The sequence below is a fragment of the Drosophila montana genome, unplaced genomic scaffold (genome assembly GCF_035044405.1).
Source record: "Drosophila montana isolate Dmon_TW-CO22-7 unplaced genomic scaffold, ASM3504440v1 contig_3257_1, whole genome shotgun sequence".
Classification (NCBI taxonomy): domain Eukaryota; kingdom Metazoa; phylum Arthropoda; class Insecta; order Diptera; family Drosophilidae; genus Drosophila; species Drosophila montana.
In genome coordinates this window covers 1255161-1277474 of record NW_026998140.1, presented here as the reverse complement: position 1 = coordinate 1277474, position 22314 = coordinate 1255161, and the positions used below count along the sequence as shown (strand labels likewise).

The window sequence follows — 22314 nt, the reverse complement described above, 5'->3', positions numbered from 1 at the left end:
ATTAAATATATATTTAAATTTATATATATTGTTATTACAGGGAGTGCTTGTGGGCACAGCAAATGATGGTGAACTTCGGCCTGGCCGCAGCGAGAATACTCTTTCCAAAAATACAGATTATATAGAATATATATAGAATATATACAATATAACTTTTTACTTTTATTGCTTTTTTAATGATTGATCAAAAATTGAATCAACAAGTAGAGTAATTCAACATTTTTGATGAGTTTGAACCGGCGACTTCTCGCTTGTTGGTTCGACGCGCAAAAAAAACAATAGAATATATAGAATATAACTTTTTACTTATATTGCTTTTTTAATGATTGATCAAAAATTGAATCAACAAGTAGAGTAATTAAACATTTTTGCCGAATTTGAACCGGCGACTTCTCGCTTGCTAGTTCAACGCGCAAAAAAAACTGATGCATTTCGATATGTCGCCCAGAAACTGACTTGTACTTTGAAAAGAGCATATTATTGAAGGGATATAATTTGCAACACAACATTTAGGTATATACATAACATAAATATATATTTTCGTGTTGCTAAACAGTGTGTGCTTTAAAGGATCTAGCAAAAGAAGAAGATTAGTAAAGTTAATTGGTAGAAACAAAATTGAAATAAATGTATAAAGCAGTCCAGAAAAAATGAAAGTTGTGCTCATTTAAAAATGTTATTTGCTGTGCTATAAACGAGTTTAATTGGATGTCAAGTGTTAAACCTTATAGAAACTTCTCTAATATATGTCTAATGGAAGATGAACCTACGATTCGAGAATATATTCAATATCGAAGAATAAATTAAAGCCTACAATTTTTGAAAATTATTTGGAATATTTATAAGTCAAGTCTTGAGTTTTAACATTTATGTCTAGCCTCTAAAAAACTACTTTGAAATACTTTTATACATAGAAAAAGTACCTAAGCAATTATGTTTTATATTTATATTTTTTATAGATTAAACTACTCTATTCAGGAAAATTCACCTATTTATATTTAGATCTTCCTAATAGAAAACATGTTCTGTGCTTGTTTGATGTACAATGAATGGAAATGTTTTGAAAAACTAATAAAAATGAATTTTGAGTTCTGAGTTTTAGTTTTTATCAAATTGAATTTAAGTATACATATGTATATTTATGTGAGAGTTATTAGCCATTTAGAAAAAAGTTGATTATCAATACGATTTGTTTTGTTTTTTTTTTTTTTTATAGACACCAATTAAAATACATTAAGATATTGACTAGAAACTGTTAATTAATTAGTATTATTAATGTTATTAATTATATGCATTACAAAAATGTCTTGCAGTCATTAGTACAGACACACAAAAACGTGTAACATATACAGAAACAAATTTTTATTGATTATTAATTAATTTTTGTTTTAATAAAAGAAAGAATAAAATGAAAATTAATAAAATTCTTAAATCAGTTGAACCAATTTATTCGTACCATTTGTATGGAAGCCTTTCGTTACGAAATATTTAAATATTTTGTACAGTTTCGTAAAATATTTTCAAAGCACACAAAAATTTGAAGTAGTTTTCGAGATATTTTGTATTTTTATTTTTTTTGAGTCGAATACGTGACGTTGACGAGAAGTTAAAGTTGAAGTTGAGTTCGTAACAACGGGAAGAAATCAAAGAAACGATTAATTACAAATATATCTAATTATATAGATATAGTCAGCATATATATGTATATATAGAAAGTAAGAGAGTGAGTAAGAGATATATATATATATAGAGAGAGAGAGAGAGAAGCGTGTCTCAAAACCAAATGCCCAAAAAGGAAACTAAGGTGGAAAGCATAAAATACAAATACGACTACGAGGCGTCAAGTATTTTCGGTGATATGGATAAGAATTTGTGATATACATATATATCATATATAGGGGAAAGGTACTCAAAAACTTGGGCCGTGTGTGTGTGTGTGAGTGTGAGTGAATATGCTATAAGATATATAGTAGTAGTAGTAGTTAAAACTGTCACTGCTATATTATAGAAAACCAAACCAAAATCGATTATTCTGCTTGAAAGTGCTCGACTCGATTCCGAGCTGCATACGTACCCTTCTATATGGCTTTAGTTCTTCGGCTAGCAAATGATGTATCTTGGCATCAGTCAAATCCTTTTTGGATGGATTATAGTCCAGCTCGGCCATGTCCAAGTTGTGGGAGCACGAATTGTCCAGATTTGTCAGGCTGGGACTATTTGAGTGGAGTAGACACAGACACGGAAATTAAGTAAACAAAAAGTTCTTCCTATATATATATATATAGATACTATCGAGGTTTAAACAAAGTTACAGATAAACGAATTTCAGATATGCAAAAGTTCTATAAATATACAAAAATATGTTCGTGTAGAAGAGAGAAGTATTTTTGAGTGTAGAAATTGGGGGCCAATCAGGTAGTTATGTAAACTTTTGTGCTACATTTTGCATGCTTAAAAAAATTACTACAAAATTTCGTTTTAAATTTCTTGCATACATGCATTGTACGGCTATTGTTATCGTTATCGATTATTGATTATCGTTTATCCAAAATTCGTTTACCAGGTGGTGTATATGGTTGGCGGTGCCCACCTGCCACCAATATAATTATTGGTATAATTCCTAAACAATGCACTCATCGACTCGGTGCCCGTCATCTGGCCAATTGTCGAGGGATTACGACGCATCACCTCCATGGCATCCCGCATGGTCAACTTGGAGTAGGTCTCAATAATCTTCGGTTCCGCGCCCTGTAAAGCAGAGAGAGAAGCATTGGAGAGAGAAGAAGGGGGAGAAGTTAAGTATACCAATATTAAAAGTGAGATGGAATTCTGATTCCTACCTTTAGATCTCTGATCAGCAGGGGGCGTATGAAGCGATTGTCGAAACGCTTGAACTTATCACGCACATTGTAGTTGCCCGTCTTGCCCACAATATCCTCAATGCCAGCCATCAAGTGATCCATAAACTAATAAGTTTTAATTGAGAATATCATTGTATAAATTAGCAAGACTGATAACTGCCTGTTAAAGTTCATGTTAATTCATAAGCAGTAAAAAAAACTGACAACTGTTTGTTAAAGTTCATGTTAAATAATTAGCAGTAAAATTTGCACTCCAATTTGTCAGGCATTTGATCATAAAATGCTAAAATGCAATGTCAAGTGGAAACACTGCAAACTTTATCTTCCTTGTAAATATTTAACTTGCAGATTAAGTTAAAAAATTCTTGCAAGTTGTTGTGCATTTTGTCAGCTTATATGTATAGATTCTATTAGCTTTTATCTTCCTTGTAAATATTTAACATGCAGATTAAGTTACAAAATTCTTGTAATTGGCTGTGAATTTTGTCAGCTAAGATCTATATATTCTGTTAGCCTTTATCTTTCTTGTAAATATTTAACATGCAGATTAAGTTTAAAAATTCTTGAAAGTGGCTGCGAATTTTGTCAGCTAAGATCTATATATTCTGTAAGCTTTAGTTTGAGAACTTACACGCTCGTGAATTCGCTCGTTCATGCTGGGCTTCCGCTTGTTGGCTCGCTTCACGTTGAGAATCTTGACAAGTGGCTTTATGGTGATGCCTTGCACAAACACCGTAAAGTAGATCACAGCTATGGTTGTGGTTACATACATATTCTTATGCTTGACCACATTCTCATCGACGAGTAGGACGAGGGCAAAGGCAACCGCGCCACGCAAGCCACCGTACGACATGACAAACTGATCCACTCGCGACAATTTGTGCAGTCGAAAGCGATTGGCAATGGCCGACAGCAGAATGACACCTGTACAGGTTGGACATAAGAACAGTTGTGTTCACTTCAAATGCGAAGTTAGCTCGAATATACCCACCGATAACACGAAATACGGAGCAGAAGGCAATGGTTAAGATCACAAACCACGTATTCCATACGTGCATATTGTTGACTGTGGCCACGCCTAGGAACATAAATATAATCGTCTCCGCCGAACTGGATAACATTTTCAACGCATATTTAACCGTTGTATGCGACTTTTGCGATATATTCGACTCGACATAGTTCTTCATCGTAATGCCGCAGAACGTTATGCTGGGGATAGGCAAATCGGAAAGAAGGTTGGGAAAATATTTGGATAAGATAATGTTGCTATTTGTTGCCATAGATCATACTCACGCCAGAATGCCGCTCATGTGAAAGATTTCAGCATTTAGATATGCCAGATAGGCCATAACAAATATAAATATGGGCTCTATGACACGCACATGATCCGTGAAACGTGTTAGCAGACCCGTCAGGAAGCCCCAAATAATGCCTGTAACATGAAAGTAATATAATATAAATAAAGTAATATATATATAAAATATTTGTGTGCAAACCGAAATTGTTAAATTTAAATACATTTATATAAATGCATAAATACTTATTTATGAAATATCTAACTTAATGCTCTAGAACGGACTCTAATGCTCTTTATTTCACTTTTTTAATTTTACATAATCCTTTAATTTCGGTATGTTTTTGGCTCAAGAGTAGCTTAGTTGCGGAGCGGCTGCATGGCAAACGAAGAGTCCCCGGTTCGATGCCCAGTAAAAATCTTGTTGAATCAACTTTCTTTATCGTTACTTTTTTTTTTTAATCTAAATTTATATAAATTAAAAAAATCTGAACTGACTTTGTAATTAAATATTCACAACACATTTCTGAATGTGTGAGCATAAAGCAATTCTAAGTATAGGAATCTAATATATCTTCCCGAAAAAGCATCTATTATGGACCACATGTACTCGAATATGTCTTTCTTCTTATTTTTTTTTATATATATTAAGCATTTTCGATTTATATAAATGATATATAGAACTCACCTATGGCAGTTCCGCCGAGGGCCACAACAAAAAACGAGCCCACGCCGCTGGCAATGTCCTGTGCCATAATGTTGGGCAATCCAATTTCGTTATAGACCTCCATCATGTGATACATGACAACCTGCAAGCATGCAACAAGCAATCAGTAGTTGCATCCTGATTAACACTCAATAAAGACCCAAGCCGCAGCATTTTGAGATGATTTGATGGGCTTGTGAAACTTCCTGCGAATCACTCAATAAAAGTTGTTGTACTTACCGTGACGGCATCGTTAAGCAGGGACTCGCCAAAGACGACAATGTAGAGGATCTCGTTGACGTGTATTTCCTCGAATACGGCAAGCACAGCGACCGGGTCCACAGCGGATATTAGCGAGGCAAACAGAAAGACGTCCAACAACTTGGGCGTCTCATCGCCAAAGACGCCGCACAGCCCACACGCGTAAAGGGAGCCGCCTGCAATGCAACGGAATCGATGAATCTCAAACTTCTGCTTTTCAAATAATTACGCTGTCAATTGCAGCGGGCTCGTTCACAGTTAATTAAACTGACTTGCTTAAAGGCTTTTTAATTGCACTTGCACAAACGAAGTGTCTTAATTGATTTTGAAGTTTTAAATATGTTCTATAGAGAAAATACTTAAATTCGTTCATTTTTCAGAGTAACGAAAGTTTCGCAATTTTAAAATAAAATCTTGCAAAAATATTAAAAAATTAAACATGAATAAAAAATGATTTGTGATAAAACTATTTCTTGGAATAAAATGGTAGGCTGCAGCTTTGGGATCAGGTTCTTTATACAACTAATCCCGTATATAAAGAATTTTAGTTGCAGACTGGAACAAGTTTATTTTTATTTTTTTTTGAATATGAGTAGTAGTAATAGTAACAGGGTCAATAGTAGTACAATAAGTAGTAGTAATTGCAGTAGTAGTAGAAGTAGAAAAAGTAGTAGTAGCAATAGTAGTAGTAGTTTTGGTAAAAGTAGTAAAAGTAGTAGTATTAATAGTAGTAGTCGTAAAAGTAGTATTTATAGGAGAAGGAAAAGTAGTAGTAGCAATAGGAGTAGTAGTAGTATTAATAATAGTAGTAGCAGTAGTAGAAGTAGAAGTAGTAGTAGAAGTAGAAGTAGTAGTAGTAGTAGAAGTAGTAGTAGTAGTAGTAGTAGTAGTAGTAGTAGTAGTAGTAGTAGTAGTAGTAGTAGTAGTCGAAGTAGAAATAGTAGAAGTTGAAATAGTAGAAGTAGAAGAAGTAATAGTAGCAGAAGTATAAGTAGTAATAGTAGTAGAAGTAGAAGTAAGTAGTAGTAGTAGTAGTAATACTAAGTGTACTGAGTACATTACTAACAGTCATACTGGTAATAAAAGTAGTAAAATAAGTAGTAGTGCTAGTAGTTTAAGTAGTGGTTATAATGTTAGTAGTAGAGGTAATAGCAGACTATAGTAGCAGAAGTAGTAATAGTTGTACTATTAGTAGTAGTAGTGGGAATAGTAGTAGTAGTAATAGTAATAGTAGTAGTAGTAATAGTAGTAGCAAAAGTGAAATTAGTAGTGATAGCAGTAGAAGTAGTGTTTATATTAGTATGAGTAAAAGTAGTAGTAATTGAAGCCAAATTATAATTAGCTCTCTAAATGAAGAGTTCTGAAATGCGAGTGTCTACTGTACTGTAAACTATCCACCTTAACAGACAAAACATTATCTTCCCAGCCAGGGTTTCGATTCGATTGCAACCGCACTTAAATTAAAGCAGAACTTGAAATAATTTACCAGTTCGCCTCTGAAGTCTACTTTCCTATTATTCAAGGCCACATAAAAAAAAACGTAACTCATTTGTAATTATAATAATATTGCTTTGAACTAGAGCTCAGACAATTTGTATGACTTTATACATATATATGCCAATCTAGAAAGTTACATAAATAAGCATATAAATCCCATTCGTTATTAAATCTGGCATTAAGTCGGAAACATTTTTCAGGTCTGAATTTATAATTTCCTAAACAAATATTTAAGCAGATTTGTGCTCCAAAATTGACTTGCCGAACATTTGTCAAACATTAGCTGTAATAAAATCTCTCAGATCTGTAGATATTTTTGGTTTGTTTTTCATAAAAATCACTTTGGATTGTTGTTATTTCGGGCAGATGTGCGCCAACCAAGCGTAATGCATCGTGCCTTCATCATTAGAGGTCCCTCCCGCCCCACTCCCCCTCCCATTCCAGTAGATGTATATCCCCATACATCCACATCAATCGCATGTTGTGTTACATTTTGTATAAATCACGTCTAAGCGGTCATCTACAATTGTCTCCTCCCCCTCGTTTGGCCCCTGCTGCTGCTGCTCCAGGCACATGTTACCCTGCCCTTGGACAACATTGTTTGTTGTTCGCGTGCCACAAAACTGTTGATGTGTGTAACAAGCGCGTCGCCATTGTAATCAGTCCTAAGTAATGCTACATATATTTCCAGTAAATTTGTTTACTTTGTCAGCGTGCGAAAATCGCAATTGAAATGTCGACAGTTCGGCGGGGGGAAAATGCATTAGCATAATATATGACTCGAGCTTAGTAACTATTTTCGAACATTTATTGTGCTTATGAGAATGTAATGTATTTTATGTATGTGAACAAAGACGAATCAGGTTCTAGGTTAGTAAGGTCGTAAAAAGGATTCAATAATACAAAAAATGTATATATATAAAATCCAAGCTCAAATAGCTTAAAGCCTTAATTCATTTGTAATTCCCAAAAGGTTTAAACGTTAGCTGTCTGAAGTAAAGTGGACTGTTCATATTGAAAAAAAAAGGTTCGAATCCGGCTCGGTTGATAATTATTTCTTAGCCATAATAGTAATTGTTTTATAGGGAATTTTTGCTGCATCTGATATCATTATTATTATAGAGAACGTATTAAATGAGAGTTGAGAAAAGTGAGCTGTTTTTATAAAGAAGAAATAATTCGAATTCGGCTAGTCTCAGGATTAAATCAAATATTAATTTCGAAATTTTAAAAAGAAATCTGAACTCTTTAGAGAAGCCCAATAAGATATTCAGTATATTCCATATAAAGAATCCTTTTATAATTCCCAAAAGGTTTAAGCTTGAACTAAAATAATATTGTTGCTGATAAGAAATATTCTGCATGCAAATATTACTCTCAAGCTTCGGCACACAAAACTAGCAGGCTGAGAAAAGTAAAAGAATCCTCTGATAAAGCTTTTTACTTTATTCAAAGGTCTATTGACATTGGGGAAACTGCGCTGTCATTGGGCCACTTGATGGATGAGTGCGAACCACACGAGCATCAAGTTGCGCCCCACTTTGGCTTCTGCTCTTGTTTCGGCCATGTTCCGCTCGTTGACTGCGTGTGCGATGACGCACCATTAAAATAATCAATTTAATGGAATACTTACCAATTGTGGCCACATTGAAAATGGTGCCAATCACGGCCATCAGCAGGATGGTGCCCAGATTATCGAAGAACATGCGATTCGGCATAAAGTAGCCCGCGTCCAGTATTATCGGCGGCAGCATGTAGAAGAAGAACGTGTTCGGGGTGAGCGGCGAGACGGCAACATCTGTGCAGAAATATAGCACTACGCCGATGGCCACGCCCACGACAATAAGGAGGCAGGATTCCGGAAATATCAGATGCAATTTGGGCGTCATGTGAAAACCTGTGAAATGCAAAAATTTAAATTAAGCAAAACAAAAACGACTCACAATAGCCACAAATTTGCATATGTATCTATGTGGGCGTCATGGGGCGTGGCAGACAAATAAATTTACTAAAATTGCACAAAAGGTTGTTGTTTTTCTTCTTTTTATATTTGCCGAGCGCCCATAAAAACCGACACGAGAAAAACAATTTCCATTTCAACAATTGCCCATTTACATGAAAATGTGGATATGCTCTCCGCACCGCCAAACACCCTTCCGCAATGGAGCTGCTCTACGATTATGGCTGACTCTTGTTTTTGGGTCAATGGCTTTGATGGCCAAGTATGGGTATACACAAATAACACTCTATGCTAAGACACGACACTTTAGAAATATATACGATAATGTTCGCTAAATTGTTTTTGAAACTGTGCTGTGAGTCGCGTCGAAAGTTATTAAAGAAGTTTCGGACATAGTAAAAATATTCCAAATAAAAATTATATTAAGTATAAAGTGGAACAAGCAGGATTTTTTGGGCGAAGTTTTAAATTTGCATATATATGTTATGTATGACTATTTGTACCTACATGCATGCATATTTATTTGCTATACCATGCATGCGTACACGTATGAATACGTGCCAGGATACCTACATAAAAGCTCACACACCTACATACTTACGTATGTACATACATACACGTATGAATACATGCCCGGATAGTTACATACAGGCACACACAGCTACATACATACATACACATATATAGATGCATGCATACATATATGTTAGTGTGCATGTCAGCATATACATGCATGCATGTTTCTTTGTATGTATGCAAACATACATACATACACAAATACATACATATATACATACATGCATACATACATACCTGTATACATGCATACATACATACATACATACATACCTACATAGCTACATAGCTACATACCTACATACCTACAAACATACATACATACATACATACATACATACATACATACATACATACATACATACATACTTACAAACATACATACTTACAAACATCATACATACCTACATACATACATACCTACATACATACATACATACATACATACATACATACATACATACATACATACATACATATATACCTACATACATACATACATACATACATACATACATACATACATACATACATACATACATACATACCTACATACATACATACATACATACATACCTACATACATACATACATACATACATACATACATACATACATACATACATACATACATACATACATACATACATATATACATATATACATACCTACCTACCTACATGCATACATACATACATACATACATACATACGTACATACATACTTACATACATCATACATACATACATACATACATATATACATACATACATACCTACCTACATGCATACATGTATTTATACATAAACACATACATACATACATACATACATACAAACCTACATAGATACCTACATGCATACATATATACATATATACTACATACATACATACCTCCTCACCCCTGACTTCATCACCAACACACTTGTCAGGCACTTACCAAAAATGCATCAAAATCTACAGGGCCTACTTGAATTCTTGAGAATCGAGGAGAAGAGCACATGGTAAAATTTCGTTTTATTTAAATTTGCAGCACAGCGATAAATAAGCTTAGACTGCGTTTGGTATTAGAAGCCATACATACATATGTATATACATAAATACATACATACATACATGCATACAGTAACACTCACACACACAGACATTCACGCACACACACACATATATAATACTTATATAAACTCGCACATAATACTTATATTATTATATACTTTGTTCCTATTATAAGATTTGTATAGAATCTATACATTATTTATTGCTAGTATATTTATATATTCCATATATAAATTTATAATAATTGAATATAATAAATATTTAAAAATTCAAAAATTAATAAAGGAAATTAAATACGAATTAAAATTGAATACAAAATCGATGTGGACATAAAACCATGAGCAAAATGGTCTCAATTATGAAAATTAATTGTTAACTATAACAATGGGAGTTAACAGAGGGCACATAATCTATAAAGCTATCAATGCTAGCTAAATGTTTGCTCAGCTGAAAAAGTGGCCCCGATAATTATGTAAGGCGCACACAATTGCAGAGAGAGAAAGAGAGAGAGAGAGAGAGGAGGGGGCTCCTTTGTAATGGGCCAATAAGTGAAGCGGTTGGCCTTCAGCAAATGGATTTTTGTGCAAGCCAAGCCACGAGCCGGCTAAAAGAGCGGGCCAACAAGACAGCAAAGTCAAGAGCAGCAGCAGCTGCTGCTGAGAAAAAATAAGAGAAGAGCAGGTGCCAGTCAAAATTGAGATTGCAGCCAAATCGTTTATGCAATCTGGCAAATTGTTGCTCCCGGGGGTTTGGGCCTTGCTTTCTCGGGGGGGCGGCAGCTGCTGCTTTTTAGGGGGCAGTGTCAAGGCTTTTGGGCTGCGCTTGTTGCGCACTTGGCTGACTCTTATGCAATGTCCTTCAGCTGTAACAGGGCTGCACACACCTAAAACACACACACACACTCACAGACAAGACGCACACCCAGGACGGCAAGTCCACGTTATATAAACATATTGATTTTGGCAGCCTGGCAACCGGCGAACCGGAGACAGCCCACGCAATTAATATGAATGCAGTTATAGTTAAGATATAGTGATATATATATGTACATATATACTAGCGGGTATAGCCCGACCTTGCCCGTAATAAAATAAATGTTCTCAAAAATCTATCAAAATGATTTTGACACAAACAACTTTCATACAAACGATTTCCGCCAAATTACCACTGTTGCGGGTGCAATTTACCAAATCGCTGAAACAGGTATTCCTTAAGTTTCTATGTAGAGCTTTATAAAAAAATAACCTTCAAATACATTTTGACAAAGATCTGTGAAATTGAGTTTGAGGCCGATCGGATGGTAAACATAAAAGTTTCATACAAACGTTTTCGCGATTTTTCCACACTTGCGGGTGGAATTTACCGAAACCCCGTCTTAACGTGCACATTCATCACATATGGAAACTAAAGCAAAAATTTCAACTGTGCATTGATCACCAATCAATCAGTCAGGACAAACCGTTTTATATATAGAGATATATATATAAATATATGTTGGATATACTTACCGATTTTGGCTATGCTCGCCGAAAGTATCCAAATGCCAATTATGAACGGCGTCTTGACCCGCGCAAAGTCCACCTGGGAGAGCGGATAGCGATCCGTGTGATGATGTGCCTCATCCGTCTCATCGTCGAGCGACACATCAAACAGATCCTTCTCAACCTTGGTATCACCTGTCAGCGGTTCAGGTTTGGGCAGAGCTGGAGACGCAGCTGCTGAAGCAGGCGACGACGTCGTTTGTGGCAACTAGTGGAAAGATTTTGGAAGTGGGAACAAGTGGGAACAGTTTTTTAAATTTTAACAATAAATAGCATTCCTTTTTATTTAGCTTGACTCTGACTAAAGAGCCAAGAGATATTATCATCTAGCTATGCATTCCTTTCAGCTAACTTGGTAAATATTTCCAGCTGCAATTATTTTCTAACCTTCTGACTACAGTTCTCTCTTTTGCACTTAATCTTAATATACATTTATCTTGCAACTGTCTGGAACTGCCTCATAGAGTAAACCTGCTCCAATTACAGTCAAAACAAATATTACATATACCTTTTGCCAACTGTCTAAACACTTTGGCTGATGGATGTGCGATATTCAGTCAACAGTTGGCGTCAACTGAAACTTTTGGTAATAACTCATGACAAGCGACATTTCTAACTTTTGTTGAGCTTCGGGCCGGGCCAATTACCATAATTAGAGGCAATTTTTGTGCTGTGTTCGAATCGAAATGGCTAAAACGTTGCAGTTAACGACAGCTGAATGCCAGCCAGTGGGGATTGGGGATTGAGCCTTGACATTTCCTGCGGGCACAAAACCAGTGTTGTCAAGTTTTGAGTTGTCAGCTCTACAATACTTTTCTAATCCAAAATATTTTCTAAGCATTCACTGATCCAACAAAGCCTTTCTGTACCTCATTAAAGAAATAATGAAGCACCTCTTTTGCAGCACTGCTTTTTGAAGTAGTTTGCAAACAACAGTGTTGACAAACGCTGTCATTTTGAACAGCCTAGAAATAAAAGGCTCTAGGTATAGCTATTTATTGATAGATATTCAAAACTAGCTAAAGAAGTAAAGCTTCAAGTTATGCCTGGATTTATTTTTGCATAAGAAAGGGAAATTATGATATAAAGTAAATTGCAAGCAATTTGAATTATAGTGTTGAAAAACGCTGTTGTTTTTAACAGCTTAGGGATGGAAAGCTCAATGGATAGCTGGCACTCATAATTTGTTAAGGAAAAAGCTTTCAGTTAAGCCTGAAATTATTTTACATGCATTTTAGTCAATATAAAAGAAAGAGATTATGATAAAATCAATCGTGAGAAATTTGTTCAATAGTGTTGAAAAACGCGGTAAGCTTCAACAGCTGAAGAATGGAAGGCATAATATGTAACTCATAGCTAGCTAGGAAAAAATTAGCTTTCAGTTTAGCAAGGACGATATGAATTTCAATGCTGGTGTTGAAAAACGCTGCATACTCTAAGAGCTTAGTAAAGGAAAACTAAATACTTGGTTTGGTATTTATAATCCACTAAGAGAGAGAATGCAATTAGTTGAAAAGCACTTTGTAGGGATAAAGAACAATAGTAAATAGCTCGGGCTCGGCTCTTAAATAATACAAATTAAAAAAAAAGAATGCGCTGAACCTAGTGCCGAGCTGCCATTGCAAGCATTCCAGCCATCTTCTATAAATATGTAGTATGTGTATATTATGTACATAAATATGTATGTAATATGTACACAAAAATACAAAACTGTACACATACACGAGCTCGAGCGAGTGTGCTTCTTTTTAACGTAACCCAACACTATCTATGGGAAATGTATTCCTGACTAACTTCGGTCCTTATAGTCCGATCCTTATGAAATTTTCAGAGCTTAACATTGGCATACTATTGTTTCCATATACTAAAGCTCAAGACTATAGCTCGAGTTATACAAAAAGTGTTATACGAGAACCAATTTGTCAAGATTGATTTATTTATTTCCTATTCACCTAATTTTTCAGCTATGCTTTAAAAAACCTATAGACAGACGTGCGGAAATGACAGCTCGGCTCCCATTGCTAACCTGATTGTAATTAAATTTCCATACTTACGTTTAGCTGCGTGACTGCATCCGCTGGCTTGGAGCCGGAGGAGGCGGAACTGGAAGTGGAGCTGGAGCCGGAGCTGGAGCTGCTGCCGCTGGAGGCGCTAACATTGGGACGTGCCTCGATGCTGGTCAGCAAAATGCAAATGCCGCAGAGCAGCAGCAACAGTTGCCGCTGCCAGCTGCCGCCCGGACTGAATCTATGCCGTTTGCTCGGTGGAGATTGGGTTGTTGCGGCCAAACGGAGCACGCTTTGATTGGGACTCATTGGACTAGCCGGCTGACAAGCTGTTGCCACGGGCAATTGTAGGGAACTTGAACTGGAGCTGGAACTGGAGCGGGAGCGGGAGCTGGTCGGGCAGCTGCTCCAGCAGGCGCGCCGCGCGAGGTTCATTTGTTGCTGCAGCGCCGGCGTCGCGCTGTCGTAATCCTTTTCCGTCCGGCTGCTCATGCTCCGGCCTTTTGTTGACTTATGTTGTTTATATTAGCTGCGACTGCGACTCGGTACACGGCTGAGTTATTGATTTTAGCGTGCATAATATACACCAGGTGCGATTGTGTGTATCTTCGTTTACTTTGTGTGTTGTCTTTTGCTGTCCGTATTTGAGCACAATTTGCCGGGCGTCTGTAAGTAGAAAATTCAACAAAACATTAAACGGGCTTTGCCAAAGAACAACTACATAGAGCACAATAATATCTAGTCATTAAATTGAGGCGTCAAATTGGGTTTGGCCAAAAGCAAAGAATTCCCCGAAAGAATTGACGCACTTGCTGCCACGAGAAGGCACGTAATTACGGAGAAATAAAGGAATATGAATCCTGCGAAATAAATGTGGCTAACAAGCAGCAAATCGAATATGCAGAAAGTAATTGGAATTCTGACAAATACAGCTCTTGGAAATTCTACGAAGCACCCAAGTAAACACGCTGGAAGAACTTAATAGGAAATGGTATCTTTAAATAGATACAAAAGTTGTCAACAAGGTCGCAATTTCTTGGATTTGTTTCAGTATCCTTTTCTCAACAACAATTACTTTTTATGTGGAAAATCTTAAGTGCAAAACTTAATTTAATAAGTTGTGCACTTTTATTGAGAACTTGAAAACGCAAACACTTGTATGATGTCAAACAAAAGTTATGAAAATTTAAAACATATTTCAGATGGAAATTTGTAAGCAGCAAACGAAATAAATTTTAGTGGAAGATATTAAAAGTTAATACGTCTTCCCTCTCCAACAGCAAAGGCTTATCTGTCAGCTGAAATCGAGGGGAATAACTTTAAAGACCCTCCCAAAAGTTTTACCCAGCTTAAACTTATCTCACAGGATCTTCTCTCAATATTCCTCTATTCAATTCTCTGCTCACAATGAGCTGTTTAACGTTTCCAGCCTAAGCTATCCAAGACCAAAGGCTTACCTGCCAGCAGAAATCGAGAAGAAGGACTTCTAACTCCCTCCCAAAATTGTTACCCAGCTCAAATGTATCTTACAGGTTCCTTTCTCAATATTCGTATATTCCATACTCTGAGGTTTCCAACCTAACCTATCCTAATCGAACGCCCGATAAGCAGTCCGTAGCAAGCGACCGACCTGCGGCAATAACCAACGGAAACTGGTTAAGACCGAGTTAGTTCACTTAGCATGAAAACTCGCACATTAAAAACGCAGCTGTTTATCCAGAGCACAACTAAAAACCAAAAACCTGGCAAACAATAAGAAAATGTGCTAAAATCACGCATAGCCAAAGAATTAAATCTCTCGCTCAGCTCGCGGTTGGGAATTGGAGCCAATATCATTTACGGCCTGAAAGGCCGCAGTAGGATCTTATGATGTGAAGAACTAAGATATCATAGAACTCTGTATGGAGGAATAGATAGATAGATAGATCCCTGTATATCATAGATCTCTATATATCATAGATCTCTGTGTACTATAGATCTCTATATATCATAGTTTTTTGTGTATGAAAACTAAAACTAAGCTGAACAATCTTTCGCCTTTGCTAGTTACGATTTGGAGTGAAGCCTTTGATGATATGTTTTAATATACATTATATATATATATGGTACAACTGTATTTATAAGGCTGCCAAAGAACTATCAAACAAAACTTAAGAACTTTTTGAGACGACCAATCCCATAGAAAGTTCTTGCAACTGTCTTTCTCAAAACAAAAAAAAATAAAAACTTAAGAAGGGTATTATTTTTTTTGTTGGTATTATCATTATAATTAGCATAATTATTTAAATAATATTGGCTGTTTTTTTATATTATCATAGAGGTTTCTTGGATTGTCAGTTTCTAGCAGAAAATGTTATCCAAAATTTAGCTAAGCTGAAGGCTGAAAGTGTTACTTAAATATGCACTGAGTATTTTTTCCTGGAAAATTGAATGAGAAGCTAATTTCTTAGGTTAGAAACTGAAGAATAGAAACTTAACACGCAAACATTCAAAGTTATATGAGTTAACATTTGGTTAGCTCTCTTGTCTTAGCTCGATTGTTGTCTTCTTTAAGTTGCATTGCTTCTTAAAATTCTCAAGCAGTTTAAGCCCTAACCTTAACCCTAATCTCAACCTTCAGGAAGGGTTTCTTTGGGTAAATCTTTTCCATTTGATGAGCAAAGTAAGGTAATACAATATCTTAAAGATTAATAAATACTTTTTCAGTTTTAAACGACCTGCTTCGATAAATGATCTTGCCTTTGTGCTAGCCCGAATTGGAGCCCAATTTTTACTACACACCTCTCGTTTAGTTAATTTCCACTGTTAATTGGCGATCAATTTAAACGTTAAACAGCTCGTTGGAATTTTGGGCAGCTTTACTTTTAGATCGTTTAATCGATCGTTAAATATTGAGACTGTGAGTTATTTGAACTTTTAACTGGATAGATCCAGTGCACTTAGCGCCATGCTAAATAAGATACCACGTGCTAATTGCATTTAAAATAAGAGCTAAATAAACAGCCAGATGTCTTTGCTTTACCTTTCCTTTTTTTGTGTTCTTTTTTTCGGTGGGCTATCAGCGCCAAAGATAAGAGAACATTTTAATTGGGCGCAAAAGCCGCAAAGTAGCTGCTGACAGCAATAACAATTGTTACAGCCCGCTCTCATTACAGACGCGTCTATCTATAAAGTCGACGCAGAAGATAAAGCGTCCGAGCATCGTACGATTATTATACTAGATGCCATGGGTAAAAATCATCTTGTTGCAGTCAAGTGCAATGTCGATCAATTGGGCGACAGCCTTCAGATCGGCGCGTTTTCCCATTTTTCCAATAACTATGCAATTTCCATCAATTGAAAACGGAATTCACTTACATATTATTCTTATTATTATTTCGCAAGCGTTGACCCTCAATAATGATTTATTATTGTCGCCTCATGCTGTTCTATCATTATACCCTTGCAGAGGGTAGACAGACATTGAAGAAGACATTTGCGAGCCAAAGTATTTATATTCCTGATAGATCATTGCTTAGGGTCTAGGTACTACATACATATATAATATATTCAAGTCGGCGAACCGGTTCTTAATTATATCATACTACAGTTAACATGGGAAACTATGGGACTTTAAACTTTAAATATAAGTATATTAAAAATGCAGAACGGGTCTATCATTATATTCGTAACTCCTCCTATTTTATGAATAACGATAAATATCGATTTAGAGACAGAGTTTCTTGAGCATAACTCGAAGATAATATGGGATAGATACAGCAAACTTGATATATTCGATCTCGCTTACTATCTACAGATGAAAAATATTTCACTTTTTAGATACCTTTCCCATTACTTCCTAAAAATGTATAAAATAGGTCTTTAGAGATATAGTCTTGGACTTTAGTATTTACGCACATTTGTAGGCCATATTTATGCCCTGAAACTTTCATGAATATCGGACAATAAATACAGAAGTTAATAAAGGATGCAGTTCCTATCCAAAGTCTGTAGCTAAAGGAGGAAGAGGCACAGCTGCGTGCGTGCTTGTGTATGTGTTAATGTGTGTATATATGTATAGAGGATGTATTGAGTGCTTGTTTAGAGCATCTCCCAGTCGGGCACTCCCGACTAGTCGGGCCCTCTCACTTGTTTTAAACGCCAGTCGCGTGCGTCAAAGTCCATTAACTACCTTTATTATCTAGCCACAATTGTCTTCTAAATTGATTTACCCCCTAACCCAATTCAGTGGGTCTCTCAGTGGGCCAAAGTGCTTATTAAATGAACAAGCGACAGGCAGTCGGCAGACAGGTAAACATCAACTAAAAACATTTTCAAGTTCAGTGGCTTCGATATGAAATAGTTAACCAAGCACTTAACCGGATTTAACCGGCAGTCAAAAGCGTTAAGCAGCTTATGATTATATTTATAAGAGCACTTGAACTGAACTACTTGAACCCAGCCACTGTTTGTTTGAAACATAGAAAATTAAATAAGTTAGAGTGCTCGAGTAGGGAGTGGCCAAATAGGGGAGACCCTAAGCCCAGCGCCGAGCTGTCATTGCAAGCATTCCAACCTTCTTCTATACATGCATGCATGCATGCATACATACATACACACATACATACATACATCTACACACATACATACATACATACATACATACAGTCATATAAGTATACATACATACATACATACATACATTCATACATACATACATTCATACATTCATACATACATACATTCATACATACATACATACATACATACATACATACATACATACATACATACATACATACATACATACATACATACATACAGTCATATAAGTATACATACATACATACATACATACATTCATACATGCATACATTCATACATTCATACACACATACATACATACATACATACATACAGTCATATAAGTATACATACATACATACATACATACATACATACATACATACATGCATACATGCATACATGCATACATACATACACACATACATACCCACATACATACATACATACATACCCACATACATACATACATACATACATACATACATACATACATACATACATACCCACATACCTACATACCTACGCCTCCTCCTAGACATAGGTCAAAGTTTCCGAGCCCCATTACTCGGTCAAAACTCAACCGATTTTCAAGAGAATTTATTTTATATGGAAAAACGACTTAGTTTGTAGTCCTGATCAAATACGAATATATTTTAGAGGGCGATACATTCTGATGTCTACATATATTTTTAGTAGAATATTAAACCCTTCGCACACATTTCCAAAAGGTTCAGGGATTATCCAACAATTAATCGACACAACGAAAAATGCTGGGAACTTCATTTTCCATGTGATTTTCATGATGTGTTCTTTTATAGCACACCATAAAAATTGACTGCTGTCATCAACAATTTATGAATTATGGTCTGTGACTTTCAGTCCGCATCAAGCACCTGGGGCAATGCTTTAACGCACAATCGAATTGACGTATCCGTTCAGTCGTTAACTATTTACTTTGGCAGCTGATTGTCTCGTTTTGTTTTTATTTTTATATAAAATGCAAATAAGTACAGGATTTTGTCGTCTATAGCCGGAGGCCACGCGTCCAGACTGCGTCAGTTGTTGTCAAATTCATATCCAAGTTCAAGTTGAAATAACAAAAATATATTTAAAGGTCAAGCAAACATAATTGAGGCGAGACCAAATAGATACTCTGTACTTAATAAAGGAAATAGTTGGATAATTTATAACGATAATATAAATTAACAGAAGGTTCTTCTACATTTCTAAGGCAAGCTCTTGGAACTTAGGGAAATTTTCGTACAAATTATTTTCGTTTTTAAAAATTTCATAGCACTGGAACTATGCAATTCTGAGAATCACATAGAAGAGCTGTTTGAAAATAAGATGCTTTGTAGAATGATATAAATTAGAAGACAGTTCTTTTACGTTTCTAGGCTCTGCTCTTGGGACTCTTGGAAATTTTCGTATAAAGAATTTTCGTGTTTAAAAATTTCATAGCACTGGAACTATGCAATTCTGAGAATCACATAGAAGAGCTGTTTGAAAATAAGATGCTTTGTAGAAAGATTTCCTTTATTGCATTTTACATGCATGTGTTTAACTATATTTCACATCTCTTATCCACATTAAACGGTTCGAGGGTATTAAAATGCAATTTGAATATTTAAAAACGCCATTGGTTTATGGCCAATCGACGTATATTTTTTTTGGACGCTTACCAAGAAAATGTTTGTCTTTGTGGGCAACAAAAAAAATGTTATTCAAAATGCAATTGAAAAATGCATTCGACCGTACTGGTGATATATATGCTATATGTTTTTGCTGCTATATTAACAGATCGATAAATAGATATATCTATATTTACATAAATGTATTATAGACAAATCCAAATACTCTTTAAACTTTAACCTTATGCCCCGCCCTAATCGATAGACACGCGCGCAAAGTCAATTTGTGGCTGGGCTGGAGGAAAGTTCTTTCTTTCATTGACGTTGGAAATATATATATTTTCCCAACAAATCAAAAACAATTGCCGACTTGGGAAATGTGGGGGTGTTTGCCTCATATAAAAAACACACTGGATTATAACCGGTAATGGGCCATATTAACCGGTTCAGTGTGGTTCTCCCGCCAAGGCGAATTGCTCCGCAACGGAACTTGGTCAAAACGAAGCACTGCAGCTGCCAACTAACGCAATTTATGGCTGAAAACAATTTTAAAACAATCGCCACATGTTCATAACTGAATGTAGTACATACACTCGGAGAAAAACAATTGCCTAAGATCTGTTTGTGCTTGTAAGTGTAACAAAATAAAGTAAAAGACTTGATTTAAGCACTACAAATTTCATCTTTAAACAAAATTTAATTCTTATCCTTTTTCAATTCTAGTAAAAGATTTCTAGGATTGATAATGAATTTGTCTTTTGTACTTAGAAATTTCGAGATTAAAAAGAAGAAATTATGTAAGAATAAGTATTCAAGAAAAAGGCTTGGTTTAAGAAGAAAAATCTTATTACACTAACTTACATGCTTAAAACAAGCTTTAATCTTGTTCCATTCAAGTAAAACATTTTTATGATTAAGTATTACATCTGTGTCTTCTTCTTAGATCGAAGAAAGGGAAGATCTTAGAATGAGAATTTAAGAAAAAGTCTCAAATTAAGCACAAAATACTTTTAACAAATACTTGCATGCTGGAAACAAGTTTAAAACTATTTCAATCTATGTAAAAACACTTACTAAGTACTTTATTTGAGTCTGGTATTTATGAATTTTATTAAAGCAATTCTTAAAATAAGAACTTCTTTCCTGCTTTTTGACAACTTAATTTTAAGTTAAAAATGCTTGGATATTTCTCAAAGTGTATGCATGTGAGTGCGTGGGTACTCGGAGAATTCATTTTAATTTCCATTGGCATTTGCAAACTTGAATAATAAACCCCTCAGAGAGGCATTCCCTTCTTCATTGTGTGGCCCAGTTAACGGATCCAATTGTGAGCCCTAAATGTGTGTCAAGTGTTGGGTTGTGCCACAAAATGCCTACGCAAAGCAATTGGAAATTATTTATCCTTGAATAGGAATAGAACGGAATTTACGCCAAGGTACAAGTTGCTTTATTACTTTTATTATCTATTTGCATGACAGATAAAAACAATAAAGTCATGCGCATTTTGGACACTGTATTGTTTTCACAAAGCCCATTATTATTTGTTTGTGTACAAACTTTTATGCAAATAGACATAATGAAATAATTGTTTGGTCAATCCCAAAGACTTTAAGAGATGGTTTGGAAGAAGTTTATCTATACATATATATATCGATATCGAAAAAGATATGTAAATATATATATTGCTTAATAGAAAGGAAGAAGTTGATTGGTTTAATTCGAATCCAAATCCTTACGCCGGCTAAACCCTCAACAAAATATCGATAAAATTATATATTTCTCTTTAATCGAAACCTATCGATATCGATATTATTCCACATTTCTCTCTAATCGATAACTTTCGATACTGAATCAATGTTTTTGGGCATAGGATAACACTTCTTGGATATTCTTTTAGACCTAGAGTCGACTAAACCATTAACTAAATATCGATTATACTCCACATCTCTCTCCGATCGATAACTATCGATATCGAACCAGGGCTGTTGAGCAAATCGTAAGTATAATTTACACTTCTTGATTAGTCCTTTAGACCCCGAGCCGGCTAAGCCACCAATAAAATATCGTTTATATTTCATATTCATAAATCGATAATATTGCCCGTTTCTCTCCAATCGATAACTATCGATGTCGAACTTGAGCTTTTGAGCAAAACGCGAGAATACACCAAAAAATAACACTTCTTTGTTATACTCGATCCGGCTGAGCCATCAACTAAATATCGTTAATAATTCCCTTTCTCTCTAATCGATAACCATAAATATCGATCCAGTTTTTTTTCTGCACTTCAATTGATTTAATTTTCTCGCGGCATAAATATGATTTATTCTTAAAGGCTTATACATTTCGTTTATCAATC

General features: G+C 35.4%; 1 protein-coding gene across 7 annotated transcripts in view; it reads right to left on the bottom strand.

Moving 5' to 3' along the window:
* The window catches only part of Nhe2 (Na[+]/H[+] hydrogen exchanger 2), a 37804-nt gene that overhangs the window by 11880 nt on the left and 3610 nt on the right, over positions 1 to 22314 (bottom strand). For 3 of the 7 annotated variants that reach the window (XR_010437167.1, XM_064690319.1, XM_064690320.1), the window contains exons 2-13: positions 13807 to 14424; positions 11720 to 11960; positions 8253 to 8516; positions 5102 to 5298; positions 4844 to 4964; positions 4155 to 4293; positions 3853 to 4070; positions 3493 to 3785; positions 2841 to 2966; positions 2561 to 2748; positions 2075 to 2213; positions 1457 to 1471 (exon numbers count right to left, since the gene is read on the bottom strand). Coding sequence is in view for 6 of the 7 variants with exons in the window: in XM_064690319.1 (XP_064546389.1) it covers positions 1457 to 1471; positions 2075 to 2213; positions 2561 to 2748; positions 2841 to 2966; positions 3493 to 3785; positions 3853 to 4070; positions 4155 to 4293; positions 4844 to 4964; positions 5102 to 5298; positions 8253 to 8516; positions 11720 to 11960; positions 13807 to 14250 (2385 nt within the window). In the remaining variant the exon portion in view is untranslated. The remainder of the gene's footprint in view (positions 1 to 1456; positions 1472 to 2074; positions 2214 to 2560; positions 2749 to 2840; positions 2967 to 3492; positions 3786 to 3852; positions 4071 to 4154; positions 4294 to 4843; positions 4965 to 5101; positions 5299 to 8252; positions 8517 to 11719; positions 11961 to 13806; positions 14425 to 22314) is intronic. The other 4 variants (XM_064690324.1, XM_064690321.1, XM_064690323.1 and 1 more) reach the window with 2 other exon arrangements.